The following is a 19,656-nucleotide window of genomic DNA, read 5'->3' on the forward strand; positions in this document are numbered from 1 at the left end:
GCTTGTTCGCAAAAGGGTCTTCCAAATGGACAATGACCCCAAGCATACTTCCAAAGTTGTGGCAAAATGGCTTAAGGACAACAAAGTCAAGGTATTGGAGTGGCCATCACAAAGCCCTGACCTCAATCCTATAGAACATTTGTGGGCAGAACTGAAAAAGCGTGTGCGAGCAAGGAGGCCTACAAACCTGACTCAGTTACACCAGCTCTGTCAGGAGGAATGGGCCAAAATTCACCCAACTTATTGTGAGAAGCTTGTGGAAGGCTACCCGAAACGTTTGACCCAAGTTAAACAATTTAAAGGCAATGCTACCAAATACTAATTGAGTGTATGTAAACTTCTGACCCACTGGGAATGTGATGAAAGAAATAAAAGCTGAACTAAATCATTCTCTCTACTATTATTCTGACATTTCACATTCTTAAAATAAAGTGGTGATCCTAACTGACCTAAGACAGGGAATTTTTACTAGGATTAAATGTCAGGAATTGTGAAAAACTGACTTTAAATGTATTTGGCTAAGGTGTATGTAAACTTCCAACTTCAACTGTACAAACTTTATATGTCCGAACACAGAATCAAATATACTTTCCTAAAATAACATGGTCGCTGTGGTAGAACGTTTATTTTGATTGCCGATTTTGTGCATTTATCAAAATTCCATCAGGTAGCCTGATTTCAGATGGTCCTGTAAACAAGATTATTATGGAAGTAAATTGCACTTTAATTACCTTCTGCCTTTGTAATATTGTGTATTTCTGGAGTAAGATAAGTAATTCTCAGATTTAATTATGCTGTTGACATTGTGTTTTTAGCGCAAGTTCAACCGTGTTCATATTGGTCAGTCACCAGGATTGGCTCATAACACCAGCCACACTACACAATTAAAGGCAAAAAAAAATCGGACACTGCTAGAACTTTGTCGGAGCCTACGACCGCGCGTAGCGATACTTAACGGCAGACCTAGACCCTGTCACACTGAACGACCCAAAACGTCCGCACGTAGTGATATTTTAAAGGCAGACCTAGACCCTGTCACACTGAACTAGGAAAGATGTCAGCAAGTAGCGGTACTTAAAGGCAGACCTAGACCCTGTCACACTGAACGAGGAAAGATGTCCGCACGTAGCGGTACTTAAAGGCAGACCTAGACTCTGTCACACTGAATGAGGAAAGACGTCCGCACATAGAGGTACTTAATGGCAGACCTAGACCCTGTCACACTGAACGAGGAAAGACGACAATTGTTTACGACAAAATCATGGCATAAAATGGCTAAAATCGTCTGCAAAGGCCTTAAGGCCTGGGCCCATATTCATAAATTGTCCCAGAGTACAGTTGTGGTCAAAAGTTTTGAGAATGACACAAATACGAATTTTCACAAAGTCTGCTGCCTCAGTTTTGATGATGGTAATTTGCATATACTCCAGAATGTCATGAAGAGTGATCAGATGAATTGCAATTAATTGCAAAGTCCCTCTTTGCCATGAAAATGAACTTAATCCCTAAAAACATTTCCACTGCATTTCAGCCCTGCCACAAAAGGACCAGCTGACTCTCGTTAACACAGGTGAGAGTGTTGACGAGGACAAGGCTGGAGATCACTCTGTCATACTGATTGAGTTAGAATAATAGACTGGAAGCATTAAAAGGAGGGTGGTGCTTGAAATCATTGTTATTCCTCTGTTAACCATGGTTACCTGCAAGCAAACACGTGCCGTCATCATTGCTTTGCACAAAAAGGGCTTCACAGGCAAGGATATTGCTGCTAGTAAGATTGCACCTAAGTCAACCATTTATCGGATCATCAAGAACTTCAAGGAGAGAGGTTAAGTTGTTGTGAAGAAGGCGTCAGGGCGCCCAAGAACATCAGGGACAGACTAATATTCTGCAAAAGGTACAGGGATTGGACTGCTGAGGACTGGGGTAAAGTCATTTTCTCTGATGAATCCCCTTTCTGATTGTTTGGGGCATCCGGAAAACACCTTGTCCGGAGAAGACAAGGTGAGCGCTACCATCAGTCCTGTGTCATGCCAACAGTAAAGCATCCTGAGACCATTCATGTGTGGGGTTGCTTCTCAGCCAAGGGAGTGGGCTCACTCACAATTTTGCCTAAGAACACAGCCATGAATAAAGAATGGTACTAACACATCCTCCGAGAGCAACTTCTCCCAACCATCCAATAACAGTTTGGTGACAACCAATGCCTTTTCCAGCATGATGGAGCACCTTGCCATAAGGCAAAAGTGATAACTAAGTGGCTCGGGGAACAAAACATTGACATTTTGGGTCCATGGCCAGGAAACTCCCCAGACCTTAATCCCATTGAGAACTTGTGGTCGATCCTCAAGAGGCGGGTGGACAAACAAAAAACCATAAATTCTGACAAACTCCAAGCATTGATTATGCAAGAATGGGCTGCCATCAGTCAGGATGTGGCCCAGAAGTTAATTGACAGCATGCCAGGGCGGATTGCAGAGGTCTTGACTCTTTGCACAAATATTGACTCTTTGCATAAACGTAATGTAATTGTCAATAAAAAGCCTTTGACACTTATGGAATGCTTGTAATTATACTTCAGTATTACCATAGTAACATCTGACAAAAAATATCTCATAACACTGAAGCAGCGAACTTTGTGAAGACCAATACTTGTGTCATTCTCAAAACGTTGGACCATGCTAATCTAGGATCAGGTCCTTCCTGTCCATTCATTATAATCTAAAAGTCAATACTGAGTTTGGGTTGTTGGGAGGACGATTTGGGTGAAGGGAGGATGGTCAATTTCTCATTTGGGTCTCGAGCTGAAAAAAGTTTAAGAACCCTACTTTTTCATAGGCTACCGGTTTGGCTAACTAGGATATGAAAACATCATGAATTACAACAAGTTTCAATTAAATCATTGTGGCAATCCTTCCCCCATAGCTACTCCAGCTAAACTGATTAGCTAGAATAAATAAGAAATTCCTTCCGTTAGGTTTCATTAGACGTTCCTCATTAGGTCCTAATAAGGTAAAGTGTTGTCATTTCAGCACCACGCCCTAAACACCTGATAACGCGTTTGTCCCGGTGAGAGGCTCGCCTGCCCTTCCGTGACTTCAGGAAACGGCACATTGACCCCCCTCATTGTTGATCCACCCTACCGGGAACAGAGAAACCGTTCTGACCGAAACGTTTATCGAAGTTGAGGGATTATTTTGTATTACAACATTCATCGACACTCGTATGCTGTGGCTTTCAATAGTTTAGCAAACATCCATAAAGTATCGAAACTTCGTTTCCCTATAACTCCCGAGGGAGTAACGGTTGGGAAAGAGAAACTTTTAATCACTGGACGGATTCCCGTTTCCATTCCACCATTTTGAGGTGTTTTTTTTGAGTTGGGCAAGTTTTCAAGTGAATTGTCTTTCGGTAAGTTTTCACCGTGATTACGTGTGTTATTGTTAGTTACAAATGTAGCTGGTTGTCTACTTGTTTTATTCCGTTACATTTACTATTTGTTACCATTATTATTTTGTAATTGTTTCAACGTAATACGAAACTAAATTGTACGCGTCCCTCCAGTGTCTCCCTAGTATTGTGCTAGCTAACGTTAGCTGGCGAATACTTAACGTTAGGTACACCTGGCTAGTTAAATAGCAAACAGTGATGTTGAAAATACTGTATTAGATAACTAGCTAGTTCATTTACTGACAAACTTTAAATTGTTATGTTTGTTGGTAACTAAAACAATCATAACTTTTGTAAGTTGCGTAGGATTTCGATGTGGCCACTTGTCAGCTAACGTTAGCTAGCTAGCTAAGTTAGCCACAGACAACTAACTCGCCGCCAACAACAAATATTTGTCATATCGCAAGACCAGCTCCGATGTAAAGCCAAACTAGAAATTAATCGCCAGGACATAACATTTAGTTTGTAAGTTAGTTAAGTGAAGACGTTGTAGTTAGTTAACTAGTCAGCTCGAGTGAACTTCCTTCCATTCCCAACGTCCCAGTTGAAAGTTGAAACGCATCCAGCCAGGGTGAAGAATTGGGCCATCGCCCTCCCTAACCGCACTTCCATTGTAATCAGTGCATGAATGATGCTCCTAGCCTTAACTGCCGAAAAGTTTTTTTTTTTTAAATGTACTTTTCCATGTCTCTTTTTAAATGGAATAATAGCTAACGCTCAATCACTTTACTGCTGCCGTCCTCATATCCTCGACTATATACTGTATCCCACAGCAACCCAAAATGATATTTTATCTCAATCTGACAGTTTATCCAATCATATTGTAAACATTTAGTTTCCTATAAATAGGCCCACCAGAAACGAATTATAATAACCCTACCATTTATCACCATCAAAAAAAAGTATTTATGTAATCCTAGCTAACTTGAATAGATCCGGTGTTATTTTTTTCCTGTGACTGGTTTTGGCCTAAATTCAGCCATTGTCATACTAATGCCCCCCTACTCCACCCTGTAAACCCAGTTGAACCGACCAGCCAACCACCCCCACCCTACCCTCTCCAATCAGTCTCAGCCTGTATCCAAAATAACACCCTGTAAACCCAGTTGAACCGACCAGCCAACCACCCCCACCCTACCCTCTCCAATCAGTCTCAGCCTGTATCCAAAATAACACCCTGTAAACCCAGTTGAACCGACCAGCCAACCACCCCCACCCCACCCTCTCCAATCAGTCTCAGCCTGTATCCAAAATAACACCTTATTCTTTATATATAGGGTGTCCATTCACTCTGCCCAGAATGGGTGAAAAATGCGCTTTGGTGATGAAATGTCACTTCCTTATGGTATAAAATACATTTTACCAAGACAAATATGATTATTCTTGTTCTGAATCGTTCAGTGGGGTCTTTCTCTAACATATCATTAACATTTATATCACAAAAAATGCATTACATTTTACATTTACATTTTAGTCATTTAGCAGATGCTCTTATCCATAGCGAGTTAGTGAGTGCATACATTTTTCATATTGGCCCCCGTGGGAATTGAACCCACAACCCTGGCGTTGCAAGCGCCATGCTCTACCAACTGAGCTACACGGGACCTAATACTACATCCATTAATAAGTACCCAGCTCTGTTGACATAGCGGTGCAGGTTTCTCATAACAAATTGAGGATTTTACATTTTGTGGTGGTCTTCTTAAAGTTGTTTCCGCATGACACGAGCTGAATTAAATGTAAAAGGCTTTGAAAATAAAACGCTTGGTATACGCTCTGTTGACATGTCAGAGATACCCTTTTTTTTTGTAAGAAATCTCAGAAAAATAACAGGAATTTCGAATTGGTATGAAAAGCGTATACAAATATATGATAATACTGATGGATATCCATCAGGGGTCGCGTTAATGCGGAATTCTGTGTTTTCACCCAGGCAAAAAGATCAAACGCATAATAAATAACTTGCTTCATTTCGTAAATGCAGATCTAAAATGCTTCTTGTTGTTATTTTCTGCTCGGCATCAGACTAATTTTGTGCTTCTGTTGCACTTCTCCACACAGATGAGAATTCATGGATGAGAATTCACAAACAGCATTCTATTATAATAATAGTAATAATACTAATAATAATATGCCATTTAGCAGACGCTTTTATCCATGTATACATGGATAATATAAATTTTTACGTATGGGTGGTCCCGGGGATCGAACCCACTACCTTGGCGTTACAAGCGCCGTGCTCTACCAACATCTTACCTCTATTGTTTTATGTCCTGTGGATTGGAGAAGAAAGATGTTGAGTTCAACAGGAGAGTGAGCCTGTCAGGTATCCAGGAGCCATAATTCCTGCACAGAATCTAGCCCAGCTGACAAAATGTTCCACATATGACAACTGTTTTTCCCCTCTGGCCTCCATTTAACATAGTCACCCTAATTCTAGCCATCCTACAAGGGTAAAAACTCCAATAACGATTGAACGGATTATGATAGAGACATGAGGGTTGGACCCCTGGTTTTCTTAAAGGATTATACACACAATTTAACATATTATTTTATCCATAGGTCAAAGGATGTGTTTTTGATTGGAAATGCTACTAGATGGGGCCCTGGTCAAAAAAATAGTGCACTATTTAGGTAATATGGTTAAATTTGAGACACAGCCCCTCCAGTGTAGGCCAGACAGACTGGGTCCTGGGTCCAGACCTGCTCGGCCCTCGAGGCATCCTGATTGTCCCTGCCACTCAGTGCGTGAAGGTTAATCAATACGAGGCCAGCCGCTGCATGAAAAGGAAAATCGAAAAAGGGCCACAGTGTTACTCTGCTCCACTTATGGCCGTCTGTCTAACGGTGATAATATAATAATAATATGCCATTTAGCAGACGCTTTTATCCAAAGCGACTTACAGTCATGTGTGCATACATTATTTTATTTTTTTTTACATATGGAGGGAGACCTGTCTCCTCTGAAGAGGGAGCATCCATATTTATAATGGGGTCTGTACCAAATGTAACGACACCATGGGTGCTGCCCAAATGGCATCATTTTCCCTATTTAGTACACTACTTTTGCCCAGCGCCCTGTGGGCCCTGGTCGAAAGTAGTGCACTACATGGGGAATAGGGTGCCATTTGGGACGCACCCATGGTGTCGTGACTCTTGTTTAGCTGCAGCAGGGTTTCCCAAATCAGTGTAGCATGAATCGGTTCAATAATGGGTTTCACAGCTTTTTAAAAATGAAATGCAGTGTAAGGCCTTCTAGTGATGTGTTGGTAGCCCTTATCTAGGATGGATAGCCCAATAATGTTCTATGCTGCTCAGAGGTCAGTTGATATGTGTTGTACCTACCTCCAGGGTGAAAGTGTGCTGTGTTGTCATGGTGGGTGGCTTAACCCCCCCCCCCCCCATCTGATGAATGACCCAGCCAAGCCCCAGGCATCCATTTTCTCATATTCTCTCCTGTCCTCCTCAGTAACCATCCGTCCCTCTCTCCTCTCCTCCTCAGTAACCATCCGTCCCTCTCTCCTGTCCTCCTCAGTAACCATCCGTCCCTCTCTCCTCTCCTCCTCAGTAACCATCCGTCCCTCTCTTCTCTCCTCCTCAGTAACCATCCGTCCCTCTCTCCTCTCCTCCTCAGTAACCATCCGTCCCTCTCTTCTCTCCTCCTCAGTAACCATCCGTCCCTGTCTCCTGTCCTCCTCAGTAACCATCCGTCCCTCTCTTCTCTCCTCCTCAGTAACCATCCGTCCCTCTCTCCTCTCCTCCTCAGATACGTAGTGAACATGACAGCCATAAACACGGCCAACATCAACTTCAAATGGGACCCAAAGAGCCTGGAGATCCGCACCCTGGCTGTGGAGAGGCTGCTGGAGCCCTTGGTCACGCAGGTCAGAATACATACATTTTAACAATACGCCAGGGATGCAAACTCGTCACTTGACTTTTTCCACATTTTGATACGTTACAGCCTTATTCAAATTTTTATTTTTTTATCCCTCATCAATCTACACACAATAACCCATAATGAGAAAGCGAAAACAGGTTTTTAGAATTTATTTGCAAAAAAACGGATATCTTATTTACATAAGTATTCAGAACCTTTGCTACTATAATCAGAATTGAGCTCAGGTGCATCCTGTTTCCATTGATCATCCTTGAGATGTTTCTTCAACTTGATTGGAGTCCACCTGGGGTAAATTCAATTGATTGGATATGATTTGGAAAGGCACACACCTGTCTATATAAGGTCCCACAGTTGACAGTGCATGTCAGAGCAAAAACCAAGCCATGAGGTCGAAGGAATTTTCCGTAGAGCTCTGAGACAGGATTGTGTTGAGGCACAGATCTGGGAAAGGGTACCAAAAAATATCTGCAGCATTGAAGGTCCCCAAGAACACAGTGGCCTCCATCATTCTTAAATGGAAGAAGTTTGGAACCATCAAGACTCTTGCTAGAGCTGGCCACCCGGCCAAACTTAACAATCGGGGGAGAAGGGCCTTGTTCGGGGAGGTGACCAAGAACCCGATGGTCACTCTGACAGAGCTCTAGAGTTCCTCTGTGGAGATGGGAGAACCTTCCAGAAACACAACCATCTCTGAAGCACTCCACCAATCAGGCCTTTATGGTAGAGTGGCCAGACAGAAGCCAAAGGCACATGACAGACCGCTTGGAGGAAACCAGGCACCGCTCATCACCTGACCAATACCATCCCTACAGTGAAGCGTGGTGTTGGTAGCATCATGCTGTGGGGATGTTTTTCAGCGGCAGGGACTGGGAAACTAGTCAGGATCGAGGGAAAGATGAATGGAGCAAAGTAGAGAGAGATCCTTGATGAAAACCTGCTCCAGAGTGCTCAGGACCTCAGACTGGGTTGACGGTTCACCTTCCAACAGGACCACGACCCTAAGCACACAGCCAAGACAACGCAGGAGTGGCTTCGGGACAAGTCTCCAAATCTCCTTGAGTGGCCCAGCCAGAGCCCGGACTTGAGCCCGATCGAACATCTCTGGAGAGACCAGAAAATAGCTGTGCAGCGATGCTCCCCATCCAACCTGACAGAGCTTGAGAGGAACTGCAGAGAAGAATGGGAGAAACTACCCAAATACAGGTGTGCCAAGCTTGTAACGCCATACCCAAGAAGACTTGAGGCTGTAATCGCTGCCGAAGGTGCTTCAACAACGTACTGAGAGAAGGGTCTGAATACTTATGTAAATGTGATATTTCCGTTTTTTATTTTCGAAACATTTGCAAAATATTCTACACACCCGTGTTTGCTTTGTCATTATGGGGTATTGTGTGTAGATTGATGAGGGGGAAAAAACAATTTAATAAATTTTAGAATAAGGCTGTAACGTAACAAAATTTGGAAAAAGTCAAGGGGTCTGAATATTTTCCGACTATGCTGTACATTTTGATAGAGCAATAATGCATGCATTTTCATATAATACATACGTTTTATATATATATATATTTATTTATTTATTTATTTATTTATTTTAGAACTGGTGGTTATACATTCATGATGGTTTTGATTGATACATTGATATCTAGCCCTAATGGCTTGGAAGACACTAGCTACTTCTACTGTTTTTAGTATGGAATCAAAGACGAGGCAAGTTGGCTAGCTATGGCTGTAGATAGTTTTAGATGATCTTTAGTCCGTGACTTTCAGAAGCAGCGTATAATGTGCATCTCTCGTCCTGCTCCTAAAGGTCACGACCCTGGTGAACTCCAGCAACAAGGGGCCGTCCAATAAGAAGAAGGGACGCTCTAAGAAGGCCCATGTATTGGCTGCCTCGGTGGAGACCGCCACCTTGAACTTCCTGGATAAAGGGGAGAAGATCGCCAAGGAGAGCCAGTTCCTCAAGGACGAGCTCACTGCTGCCGTGGAGGATGTCCGCAAGCAAGGTACCGTTCAGCCACTGCTGGCCTTGAAACCCTTTTACTCGGTGCTTTGGGCCAAGCAAACCTGACGCCCTCTGGTGGCATGTTTTAAGCGACACATAAATTGTAAACTTCCTTCATTAGATAATTTCGATTTTCAAAACTATAAGTCCTACAAAAACATTCTTAGTACTGTTAGAAAGGTATGAATTGTGGGATTCTGATACAAGTGTACAGCCACAACGTGACTATTACAGAGCAACAGCAGGCAAAGAAAAGCCCCAAAAAACATAAAAATGTGGTAGCTTCCCAAATTCCCAAAGAGATGTGAAAGTCTAGGATAGAAATACAATGTCACCAATTACCAATCCAAAAGGAAAATGTTTTTTTATACAAAAAAAGGTAATGTCTTTTACCTAATAGTGGCGCTCTACACATGCTAATTCCCATAGGAACACCGCCATTTTAAAAGTGCAGGGCTTGTGCAAGGTGCCAGGGCTTCCTTTTTTGTCTTACAGGAATGATATACACGAGGAGAAAGCTGAAGTTGTAACCTTTTCACTGTAACCTGGCCACTTGAAACCAGATGCGTCTGGTTTGGGTTGTACCACAATGTGCGAAAATGGCTGAACGGATTTTCAAGCGATTGGGACTTTCGAGTTACCAATTATTATAAAACATTTTTAAATACCACAGACAGGCGAGGAAACGTCAAACTTATTTTCCCATTGGTCAACGGCGCTTATGGAGGATGCATTAAAGCTAATGTGTATGAAAAGATATGCGTTGCATTACGATGACCACCAGGTTGTACCCTTTCCATGCATACGTTTCTGCGCTTTTGGTGACTTGACCTAAATTGCACACTATGAATATGACCATAGCGCATGATTTAATACTTTTGGGAGGGGAGGGGAGGGGGGGCATTATTATGACATCGCCAGCAGTAAGATTTGAGCTCAATTTCCAAAAAGACGAGCTGTAGCTTTCGAATGATATGTCACTTTCTATTTTCTGACCGTAATTGAAGGAGTGGGTAACACTTAAGCTCCGCGGACGCGGTACTGGGACAAAAACAAACGCTCAGAGTTTAAATGACTAACGGCCTTGAAACCCTTTGGAATCATGTAGTAATGAAAAAACAAATCAATCTATTTTCTATTTGGGATTCTTCAAATAGCCACCCTTTGCCTTGATGACAGCTTTGCACACTCTTGGCATTCTCTCAACCAGCTTCACCTGGAATGCTTTTCCAACAGTCTTGAAGGAGTTCCCACATATGCTGAGCACTTGTTGGCTGCTTGTCCTTCACTCTGCGGTCCGACTCATCCCAAACCATCTCAATTTGGTTGAGGTCGGGGGATTGTAGAGGCCAGGTTATCTGATGCAGCACTCCATCACTCTCCTTCTTGGTAAAATAGCCCTTACACAGCCTGGAGGTGTGTTGGGTCATTGTCCTGTTGAAAAACAAATTATAGTCCCACTAAGCCCAAACCAGATGGGATGGCGTATCGCTGTAGAATGCTGTGGTAGCCTTGCTGGTTAAGTGTGCCTTGAATTCTAAGTAAATCACAGACAGTGTCACCAGCAAAGCACCCCCACACCATAACTGGAGTCCAAATTGGAGATTTTTTTGTTCCAACCGCCGTATCTTTGTGAGACGCGTGCGGGTGAACGGATGATCTCCGCATGTGGGGCGGCAGGTAGCTTAGTGGTTAAGAGCGTTGTGCCAGTAACCGAAAGGTCGCTGGTTCTAATCCCCGAGCCGACTAGGTGAAAAATCTGTCGATATGCCCTTGAGCAAGGCACTTAACCCTAATTGCTCCTGTAAGTCACTCTGGATAAGAGCGTCTGCTAAATGACTAAAAATGTAAATGTATTTCCCACCGTAAAGCATGAAGGAGGTGGTGGACAGATTTCCGCTGGTCTAATGTCCATTGCTCGTGTTTCTTGGCCCAAGCAAGTCTCTTCTTATTATTGGTGTCCTTTAGTAGTGGTTTCTTTGCAGCAATTCGACCATGAAAGCCTGATTCACACAGTCCCCTCTGAACAGTTGATGTTGAGATGTGTCTGTTACTTGAACTCTGTGAAGCATTTATTTGGGCTGCAATTTCTGAGGCTGGTAACTCTAATGAACTTATCCTCTGCAGCAGAGGTAACTCTGGGTCTTCCACTCCTGTGGCGGTCCTCATAGCGCTTGATGGTTTTTGAGTCTGCACTTGAAGAAACTTTCAAAGTTCTTGACTGACCTTCATGTCTTAAATAAATTATGTACTGTCATTTCTCTTTGCTTATTTGAGCAGTTCTTGCTATAATATGGACTTGGTCTTTTACCAAATAGGGCTATCTTCTGTATACCCCCCCTACCTTGTCACAACACAACTGATTGGCTCAAACGCATTAAGAAGGAAAGAAATTCCACAAATTGACTTTTTAAGAAGGCATACCTGTTAATTGAAATGCATTCCAGGTGACTACCTCATGAAGCTGGTTGAGAGAATGTGTAGATTGTGCAAAGCTGTCATCAAGGCAAAGGGTGGCTACTTTGAAGAATCTCAAATATTAAAATATTATTTGATTTGTTTAACACCTTTTTGGTTACTACATGATTCCATATGTGTTCTTTCATAGTTTTAATATCATCACTATTATTCTACAATGTAGAAAATAGTACAACTAAAGAAAACCGATGGGTGTGCCCAAACCTTTGACTGGTACTGTACGTTTTGGGCCAAGTAAGTCACGGTTAAGCTGCTACTGGTCTTGACCCGTTATGTGGATGAGTAGGATGATGAATGATGTGATCATGTGGATGAGTAGGACTGGATCTCATCCACATTGGATGTTGACAAGTCAGGTATAGTTGCTATATAGACTTGACTTAGGCAAAACCCTTTCATGAGAAGCATAGGGTCAACCACAATTTTGTGGTGGATGTTTTTGTGCCGTTTTCTCAAGTTCCTTCCAGTCAGTTCTATCTGTTATTAGGCTACACTAGACGGCAAACCTATTAATTGAAAACGTTGTTTTGAGGGGCCCACTTTGTCTAGTTGAAGAGGAAATGCTGATGCTCTGAAATGATCATGATTTGTCTAAGAGGTAATTTGACCTTCTATATTTATCTCCTGACTTCCAAGGGAACATATTTATTCAGTTGGTGCTCTATGAATCACCCCCACTGCTTTCTTCCATTGTACTCTGCCCTGCAGTCTTTCATTCTCTCTGACCCTGTATTGGGGGGAAGGAGAGTGTGCCAGGGTTTCTCTGGATCAAAAAGGGTCTTAGGGGTTGGACGTGGCAGGGAGTGCGGTCGGCCCGTCGTTACGGCTGAATTTTCAAGAATTTGAGGCCCCCCCCCCCCTGCCAATCTTGGCCGTGTAGAGATTGGCTTTAAAATGCTACAATTTCCTGCAATTCTACAAATTTTTCCATGGAGCCAAGATGATACATTTTTGCAGTTTTAAAGCTAATTTCCTGCAATTCTACACATTTTGTCATGCATCTGAGAGAAAATGTTGCAGTTGATTTAAAAAAAGAAAATGTGATTCTACATTCTGGAGCTGAGAATTTGTTTTTGTAGTTTTTAAAGGCCACCCAAGGAATTCAAAGCAGGAAAATCCCTGTTTTGTCAGCTCGGTATAAAGGGTTGCCTAGAGACATGCGGCCTTGTGCGTCATCACCCCATTCTTTTTTACTCTTGTTAAATCTCATTACTCCTAGTAGCAACAGAGTGGGTTCTCCTCTCTGGAAGGTTAATGGAGAGGTTTAACCCTGTCAAGATGCTCGGCTCCTCATTTCTCAATGGCTTGTTTTGCCATGAATGTTTTAAAAGCCTGTTGATATCGATGCCTATTGAATGAGACGATGTGGTGTAGGGAGGAGAGGGCGATCTCACCCGCTATCCTCCTCCTATTCTAAATATGAATACGGAGTACCTGTATCCCAATTTGCCCAGGCTAAAAATACAGATCTTTTATTTTTTACGTTGCTGATTGCCCACTACGCTGTCTACATTAGCTGCTCCGCTGCCACTCCCCCCCCCCCCTCCTTGATCACCTCTGTCCGGTCACTGGTGTAGCACACAAACCTCATGTTGTACGCACAACTGTTCTAACTGTTGCGTTCCATGCATCAGTAAGCATAAGCCTGATTTCATGTTTTTCCGGAGGAGTAGGCTACGTGTTTTACACAAAATACATTACTTTGTCACCGTTGCCAACATAAGCCCGGCACAAACAGGCAGTCTAGTTATTTTTATGTTCTTAGCTGCTGAGTTACATGCAGCTATTTACTCTCAATTACCCCTGTACATCAACTCGGTACTGGTACCCCGTGTATATAGCCAAGTTATCATAGCCTCAGTACTGGTACCCTGTGTATATAGCCAAGTTATCATAGACTCAGTACTGGTACCCCCTGTGTATATAGCCAAGTTATCATAGCCTCAGTACTGGTACCCTGTGTATATAGCCAAGTTATCATAGCCTCAGTACTGGTACCCTGTGTATATAGCCAAGTTATCATAGCCTCAATACTGGTACCCCCTGTATATAGCCAAGTTATCATAGACTCAGTACTGGTACCCTGTGTATATAGCCAAGTTATCATAGCCTCAGTACTGGTACCCTGTGTATATAGCCAAGTTATCGTTACTCATTGTGTATTTATTATAACTTTTATTATTACATGTTTTACTGTTCTATTATTTCTGTATTTTCTTCTTCTCTGTATTGTTGGGAAGGGTCCTTAAGGAATCATTTCACAGTTAGTCCACCCCTGTTTACAAAGCAGGTGACAAATACATTTTTTTAATTTGAACAGACAGACAGAAGGTTGTAGCCTTCATCAGTTTTGGAACGTTTGTTCAAATCGCCACAGGGTTTTTATTTCAGCTGTTCAGAAATGAGACCGAGACATGGGCTACATCATGGTTCAGAAGAGGGAGAGTAAAACGCTAAATGTGAAGGGAGGGGGTAGTATGAGCAGCAGCTGAAATGTGTATCTAAAATATTACTGCTTTTAAGAGAGAAAGGTTTCCAAAGGCCCGCCGGGGCATGGGTTTCCAAAGGCCCGCCGGGGCATGGGTTTCCAAAGGCCCGCCGGGGCATGGGTTTCCAAAGGCCCGCCGGGGCATGGGTTTCCAAAGGCCCGCCGGGGCATGGGCGAAAACTCTGTATCCATAGCCACTGTAAATAACGTGCCTGTTGTGTTCCCCCCCAGTCTTCTCCCATCACGTAGCTATCGCAGTAGGATGCCTCCAGATAGGTACGGTGCATTCGGAAAGTATTCAGACCCCTTGACTTTATCTACATTTTTTTACGTTACAGGCTTATTCTAAAATTGATTACATAGTTTTTTATTTCATTAATCTACACACAATACCCTATAATGACAAAGCAAAAACAGGTTTTTAGAATTTTTTGTTAATTTAGAAAAAAATGAAACTCTGTAAATGTAAAATCACATTTACATAAGTATTCAGACCTTTATTGAAGCACCTTTGGCAGCGATTACAGCCTCGAGTCTTCTTGGGTATGACGCTACAAGCTTGGCACACCGGTATTTGGGGAGTTTCTCCCATTCTTCTCTGCAGATCCTCTCAAGCTCTGTCAGGTTGGATGGGGAGCGTCGCTGCACAGCTATTTTCAGGTCTCTCCAGAGATGTTCGATCGGGTTCAAGTCCGGGCTCTGGCTGGGCCACTCAAGGACATTCAGAGACGTGTCCCGATGCCACTGCTGCGTTGTCTTGGCTGTGTGCTTAGGGCCGTTGTCCTGTTGGAACAATAGCTGCTGGAACAATAGCTAGTCTCTCTCTCTCTCTCTGCTGCTGGAACTATAGCTAGTCTCTCTCTCTCTCTCTCTCTCTCTCTCTCTCTCTCTCTCTCTCTCTCTCTCTCTCTCTCTCTCTCTGTCTCTCTGTCTCTCTGTCTCTCTGTCTCTCTGTCTCTCTGTCTCTCTGTCTCTCTGTCTCTCTGTCTCTCTGTCTCTCTGTCTCTCTGTCTCTCTGTCTCTCTGTCTCTCTGTCTCTCTCTCTGTCTCTCTGTCTCTCTCTCTCTCTGGAACTATAGCTAGTCTCTCTCTCTCTCTCTGGAACTATAGCTAGTCTCTCTCTCTCTCTCTCTCTCTCTCTCTCTCTGCTGCTGGAACTATAGCTAGTCTCTCTCTCTGCTGCTGGAACTATAGCTAGTCTCTCTCTCTCACTCTCTCTGCTGCTGGAACTATAGCTAGTCTCTCTCTCTCTGCTGCTGGAACTATAGCTAGTCTCTCTCTCTCTGCTGCTGGAACTATAGCTAGTCTCTCTCTCTCTCTCTCTCTCTCTCTCTCTCTCTCTGGAACTATAGCTAGTCTCTCTCTCTCTCTCTCTCTCTCTGGAACTATAGCTAGTCTCTCTCTCTCTCTCTCTGGAACTATAGCTAGTCTCTCTCTCTCTCTCTCTGGAACTATAGCTAGTCTCTCTCTCTCTCTCTCTGGAACTATAGCTAGTCTCTCTCTCTCTCTCTCTGGAACTATAGCTAGTCTCTCTCTCTGGAACTATAGCTAGTCTCTCTCTCTGGAACTATAGCTAGTCTCTCTCTCTCTCTCTCTGGAACTATAGCTAGTCTCTCTCTCTCTGGAACTATAGCTAGTCTCTCTCTCTCTCTCTGCTGCTGGAACTATAGCTAGTCTCTCTCTCTCTCTCTCTCTCTCTCTCTCTCTCTCTCTCTCTCTCTCTCTCTCTCTCTCTGCTGCTGGAACTATAGCTAGTCTCTCTCTGCTGCTGGAACTATAGCTAGGCTCTCTCTGCTGCTGGAACTATAGCTAGTCTCTCTCTCTCTCTCTCTCTCTCTCTCTCTCTCTCTCTCTCTCTCTCTCTGCTGCTGGAACTATAGCTAGTCTCTCTCTCTCTGCTGCTGGAACTATAGCTAGTCTCTCTCTCTCTGCTGCTGGAACTATAGCTAGTCTCTCTCTCTCTCTCTCTGCTGCTGGAACTATAGCTAGTCTCTCTCTCTCACTCTCTCTGCTGCTGGAACTATAGCTAGTCTCTCTCTGCTGCTGGAACTATAGCTAGTCTCTCTCTCTCTGCTGCTGGAACTATAGCTAGTCTCTCTCTCTCTGCTGCTGGAACTATAGCTAGTCTCTCTCTCTCTCTCTCTCTCTGCTGCTGGAACTATAGCTAGTCTCTCTCTATCTCTCTCTCTCTGCTGCTGGAACTATAGCTAGTCTCTCTCTATCTCTCTCTGCTGCTGGAACTATAGCTAGTGTCTCTCTCTCTCTGTCTCTCTGCTGGAACTATAGCTAGTGTCTCTCTCTCTCTGTCTCTCTGCTGGAACTATAGCTAGTCTCTCTCTCTCTCTGCTGCTGGAACTATAGCTAGTCTCTCTCTGCTGCTGGAACTATAGCTAGTCTCTCTCTCTCTCTGCTGCTGGAACTATAGCTAGTGTCTCTCTCTCTCTGTCTCTCTGCTGGAACTATAGCTAGTCTCTCTATCTCTCTGCTGCTGGAACTATAGCTAGTCTCTCTCTCTCTCTCTCTCTGCTGCTGGAACTATAGCTAGTCTCTCTCTGCTGCTGGAACTATAGCTAGTCTCTCTACATAAGAAATATCAGTTTGGAACATTTGGAAATGATACTGAACGAAAATATAAATGCAACATTTGAAGCGTTGGTCCCATGATTTAGTAAAAGATTCCAGAAATGTTCCATGTGCACAAAATTGTTTACATCCCTGTTAGTGAGCGTTTCACCTTTTGCGTAGATAATCCATCCACCTGACAGGTGTGGCATATCAAGAAGCATGATCATTACACAGGTGCACCTTGTGCTGGGGACAATAAAAGGCCACTCTAAAATGTGCAGTTTTGTCACACAACACAATTCCACAGATGTCTCAAGTTGAGAAACATGCAATTGGCATGCTGACTGCAGGAATGTCCACCAGAGCTGTTGCCAGAGAATTGAATGTTAATTTCTCTACCTTAAGCCGCCTCCAAAGTTGTTTTAGAGAATTTGGCAGTACGTCCAATTGGCCTCACAATCGCAAACCACGTGTAACCACGCCAGCCCAGGACCTCCACATCCGGCTTCTTCACCTGCGGGATCGTCTGAGACCAGCCACCCGAACAGCTGATGAAACGGAGGACTATTTCTGTCTGTAATAAAGCCCTTTTGTATGGAAAAACTCATTCTAATTGGCTGGGCCTTGCTCCCCAGTGGGTGGGCCAGTCGCCCAAGTGGGTGGGCCCATAGCTTCGCCCCTGCTCAGTCATGTGATATTCATAGATTAGGGCCTAATTAATTTATTTCAATTTAATGATTTCCTTATATGAATTGTAACTCAGTAAAATCTTTGAAATTGTTGCATGTTGTGTTTTTTATATTTTAGATTATTTGAGGTGGGCTTATTTGGAACACCCATGGGCTTATTTGGAACACCCATGGGCTTATTTGGAACACCCATGGGCTTATTTGGAACACCCAGGGGCTTATTTGGAACACCCATGGGCTTATTTGGAACACCCAGGGGCTTATTTGGAACACCCATGGGCTTAAAGGTTATATTCTTTACCCATTAAGCCCAGTCTGGACTTTTCATATCTTATCAAATATTTTTGTCTTACAAAAAAAAAGTAAGTAAAGTCATAACGTCACAGATTAATCTTTCATTATATCTCCACTTTTCTTACAGAAATTAAGGCAGCATAGTAATGTCTGAACTCAGACAGTAGTGGGCTTTAATAGGGACACTTACCCTATTTGCCTTGGCAAGTAAAGACATTTGATACAATTTTGAAAATAAGTGAAATTGCGTTTTAGTTTTTGAATTTGCAAATGCCTAGTGCTTTGTGAGAGGATTCCATGACCTACAGTATGTGTGAAGATAATGTCTTGGGTATAATTTTTAAGTCAAGAAGAAGAGGATGCACAAGGTGCGTCTCTCTCCAGAATGCGCCATCTCCCCACCAATTCGTGCACATCCAATGTTTCAGAACTTCATTGTGTGAATTGTTTGCCCCTTTTGATTGTTAGTTGATCAATTCCCTGTTAAATACAGTGCCTTTAGAAACGATTCACACCTGTTTACTTTTTCCACATTTTGTTGTTACAGCCTGAATTTTAAATGGTTTAAATTGAGATTTGTCACTGGCCTACACACTACCCCATAAAGTGGAATTATGCTTTTAAATTAAAATGAAAAGCTGAATTGTCTTGAGTCATGTATTCAACCTCTTTTGTTATGGCAAGCCTAAATAAGTTCGAGTAAATATTTGCTTAAAGTCACAAGTTGCATGGACTCACTCTGTGTGAATAATGAATGAATGACTGCCTCATCTCAGTACCCCACACATGCTATTATATCTCTAAGGTCCCTCAGTCGAGCAGTGAATTTCAAACACGGATTCAACCACAGAAGACCAAGGAGGCTTTCCAATGCCTCGCAACGAAGGGCAAATACAAAAGCAGACATTAAATATCCCTTTGCGCTTAGTGAAGTTATTAATTACTCTTTAGATGGTGTATCAATACACACAGTCACTACAAAGATACAGGCATCCTTCCTAACTAATTTGCCGGAGAGGAAGGAAACCACACGGATTTCACCTTGAGGCAAATGGTGACTTTAAAACAGTTACAGTTTAATGGCTGTGATAGGAAAAAAAACTGAGGCTGAATCAACAACATTGCAGTTACTCCACAATACTAACCTAATGGACAGAGTGAAAAGGAAGCCTGTACAGAATAAAAATATTCCAAAACATGGATCCTGTTTGCAACAAGGCATTAAATAGTAATGCAAAAAAATGTGGCAAAGCAATTTACTTTATGTCCTGAATACAAGGTGTTATGTTTGGGGCAAGTTCAATACAACATTACTGAGTACCGCTCTCCATATTTTCAAACAATTTGAAAGAGCTTGAAGAATTTAGAAAAGAATAATTGGAAAATATTGTACAAGCCAGGTGTGCAAAGCTCTTAGACTTAGCCAGAAAGACTCACAGCTATAAACGCCGGCAAAGGTGATACTAACATGTATTGGCTCAGGGGGTTGAATACTTACAGTACCAGTCAAAGGTTGTAACACACCTACTCATTCCAGGGTTTTCTACATTGTAGAATAATAGTGAAGACATCAAAGCTATGAAATAACACATGGAATCATTTAGTAATCAAAAAAGTGTTAAACAAATCAAAATATATATGTATATTTTTTTTAATTCTTCCAAGTGGCCACTCTTTGCCTTGATGACAGCTTTGCACACTCTTGGCATTCATGGAAAATAGTAAAAAATAAAGAAAAACGCTGGAATGAGTAGGTGTGGCCATACTTTTGACTGGTACTGTATGTAAA

At 42.8% G+C, this 19,656-nt stretch overlaps 1 protein-coding gene across 1 annotated transcript in view; it reads left to right on the plus strand.

The window, feature by feature from the left end:
* Positions 1-3,149: 3,149 nt before the first annotated feature.
* The window catches only part of LOC311107277 (catenin alpha-1-like), a 208,471-nt gene continuing 191,964 nt past the window's right edge, over positions 3,150-19,656 (plus strand). Inside the window, exons 1-3 of the mRNA XM_084149757.1 lie at positions 3,150-3,411; positions 7,217-7,334; positions 9,159-9,354. Coding sequence (XP_084005883.1) covers positions 7,230-7,334; positions 9,159-9,354 — 301 coding nt within the window. The 5' untranslated portion in view covers positions 3,150-3,411; positions 7,217-7,229. The remainder of the gene's footprint in view (positions 3,412-7,216; positions 7,335-9,158; positions 9,355-19,656) is intronic.

The sequence above is a fragment of the Coregonus lavaretus genome (assembly GCF_964263955.1).
Source record: "Coregonus lavaretus genome assembly, chromosome: 32".
Classification (NCBI taxonomy): Eukaryota; Metazoa; Chordata; class Actinopteri; order Salmoniformes; family Salmonidae; genus Coregonus; species Coregonus lavaretus.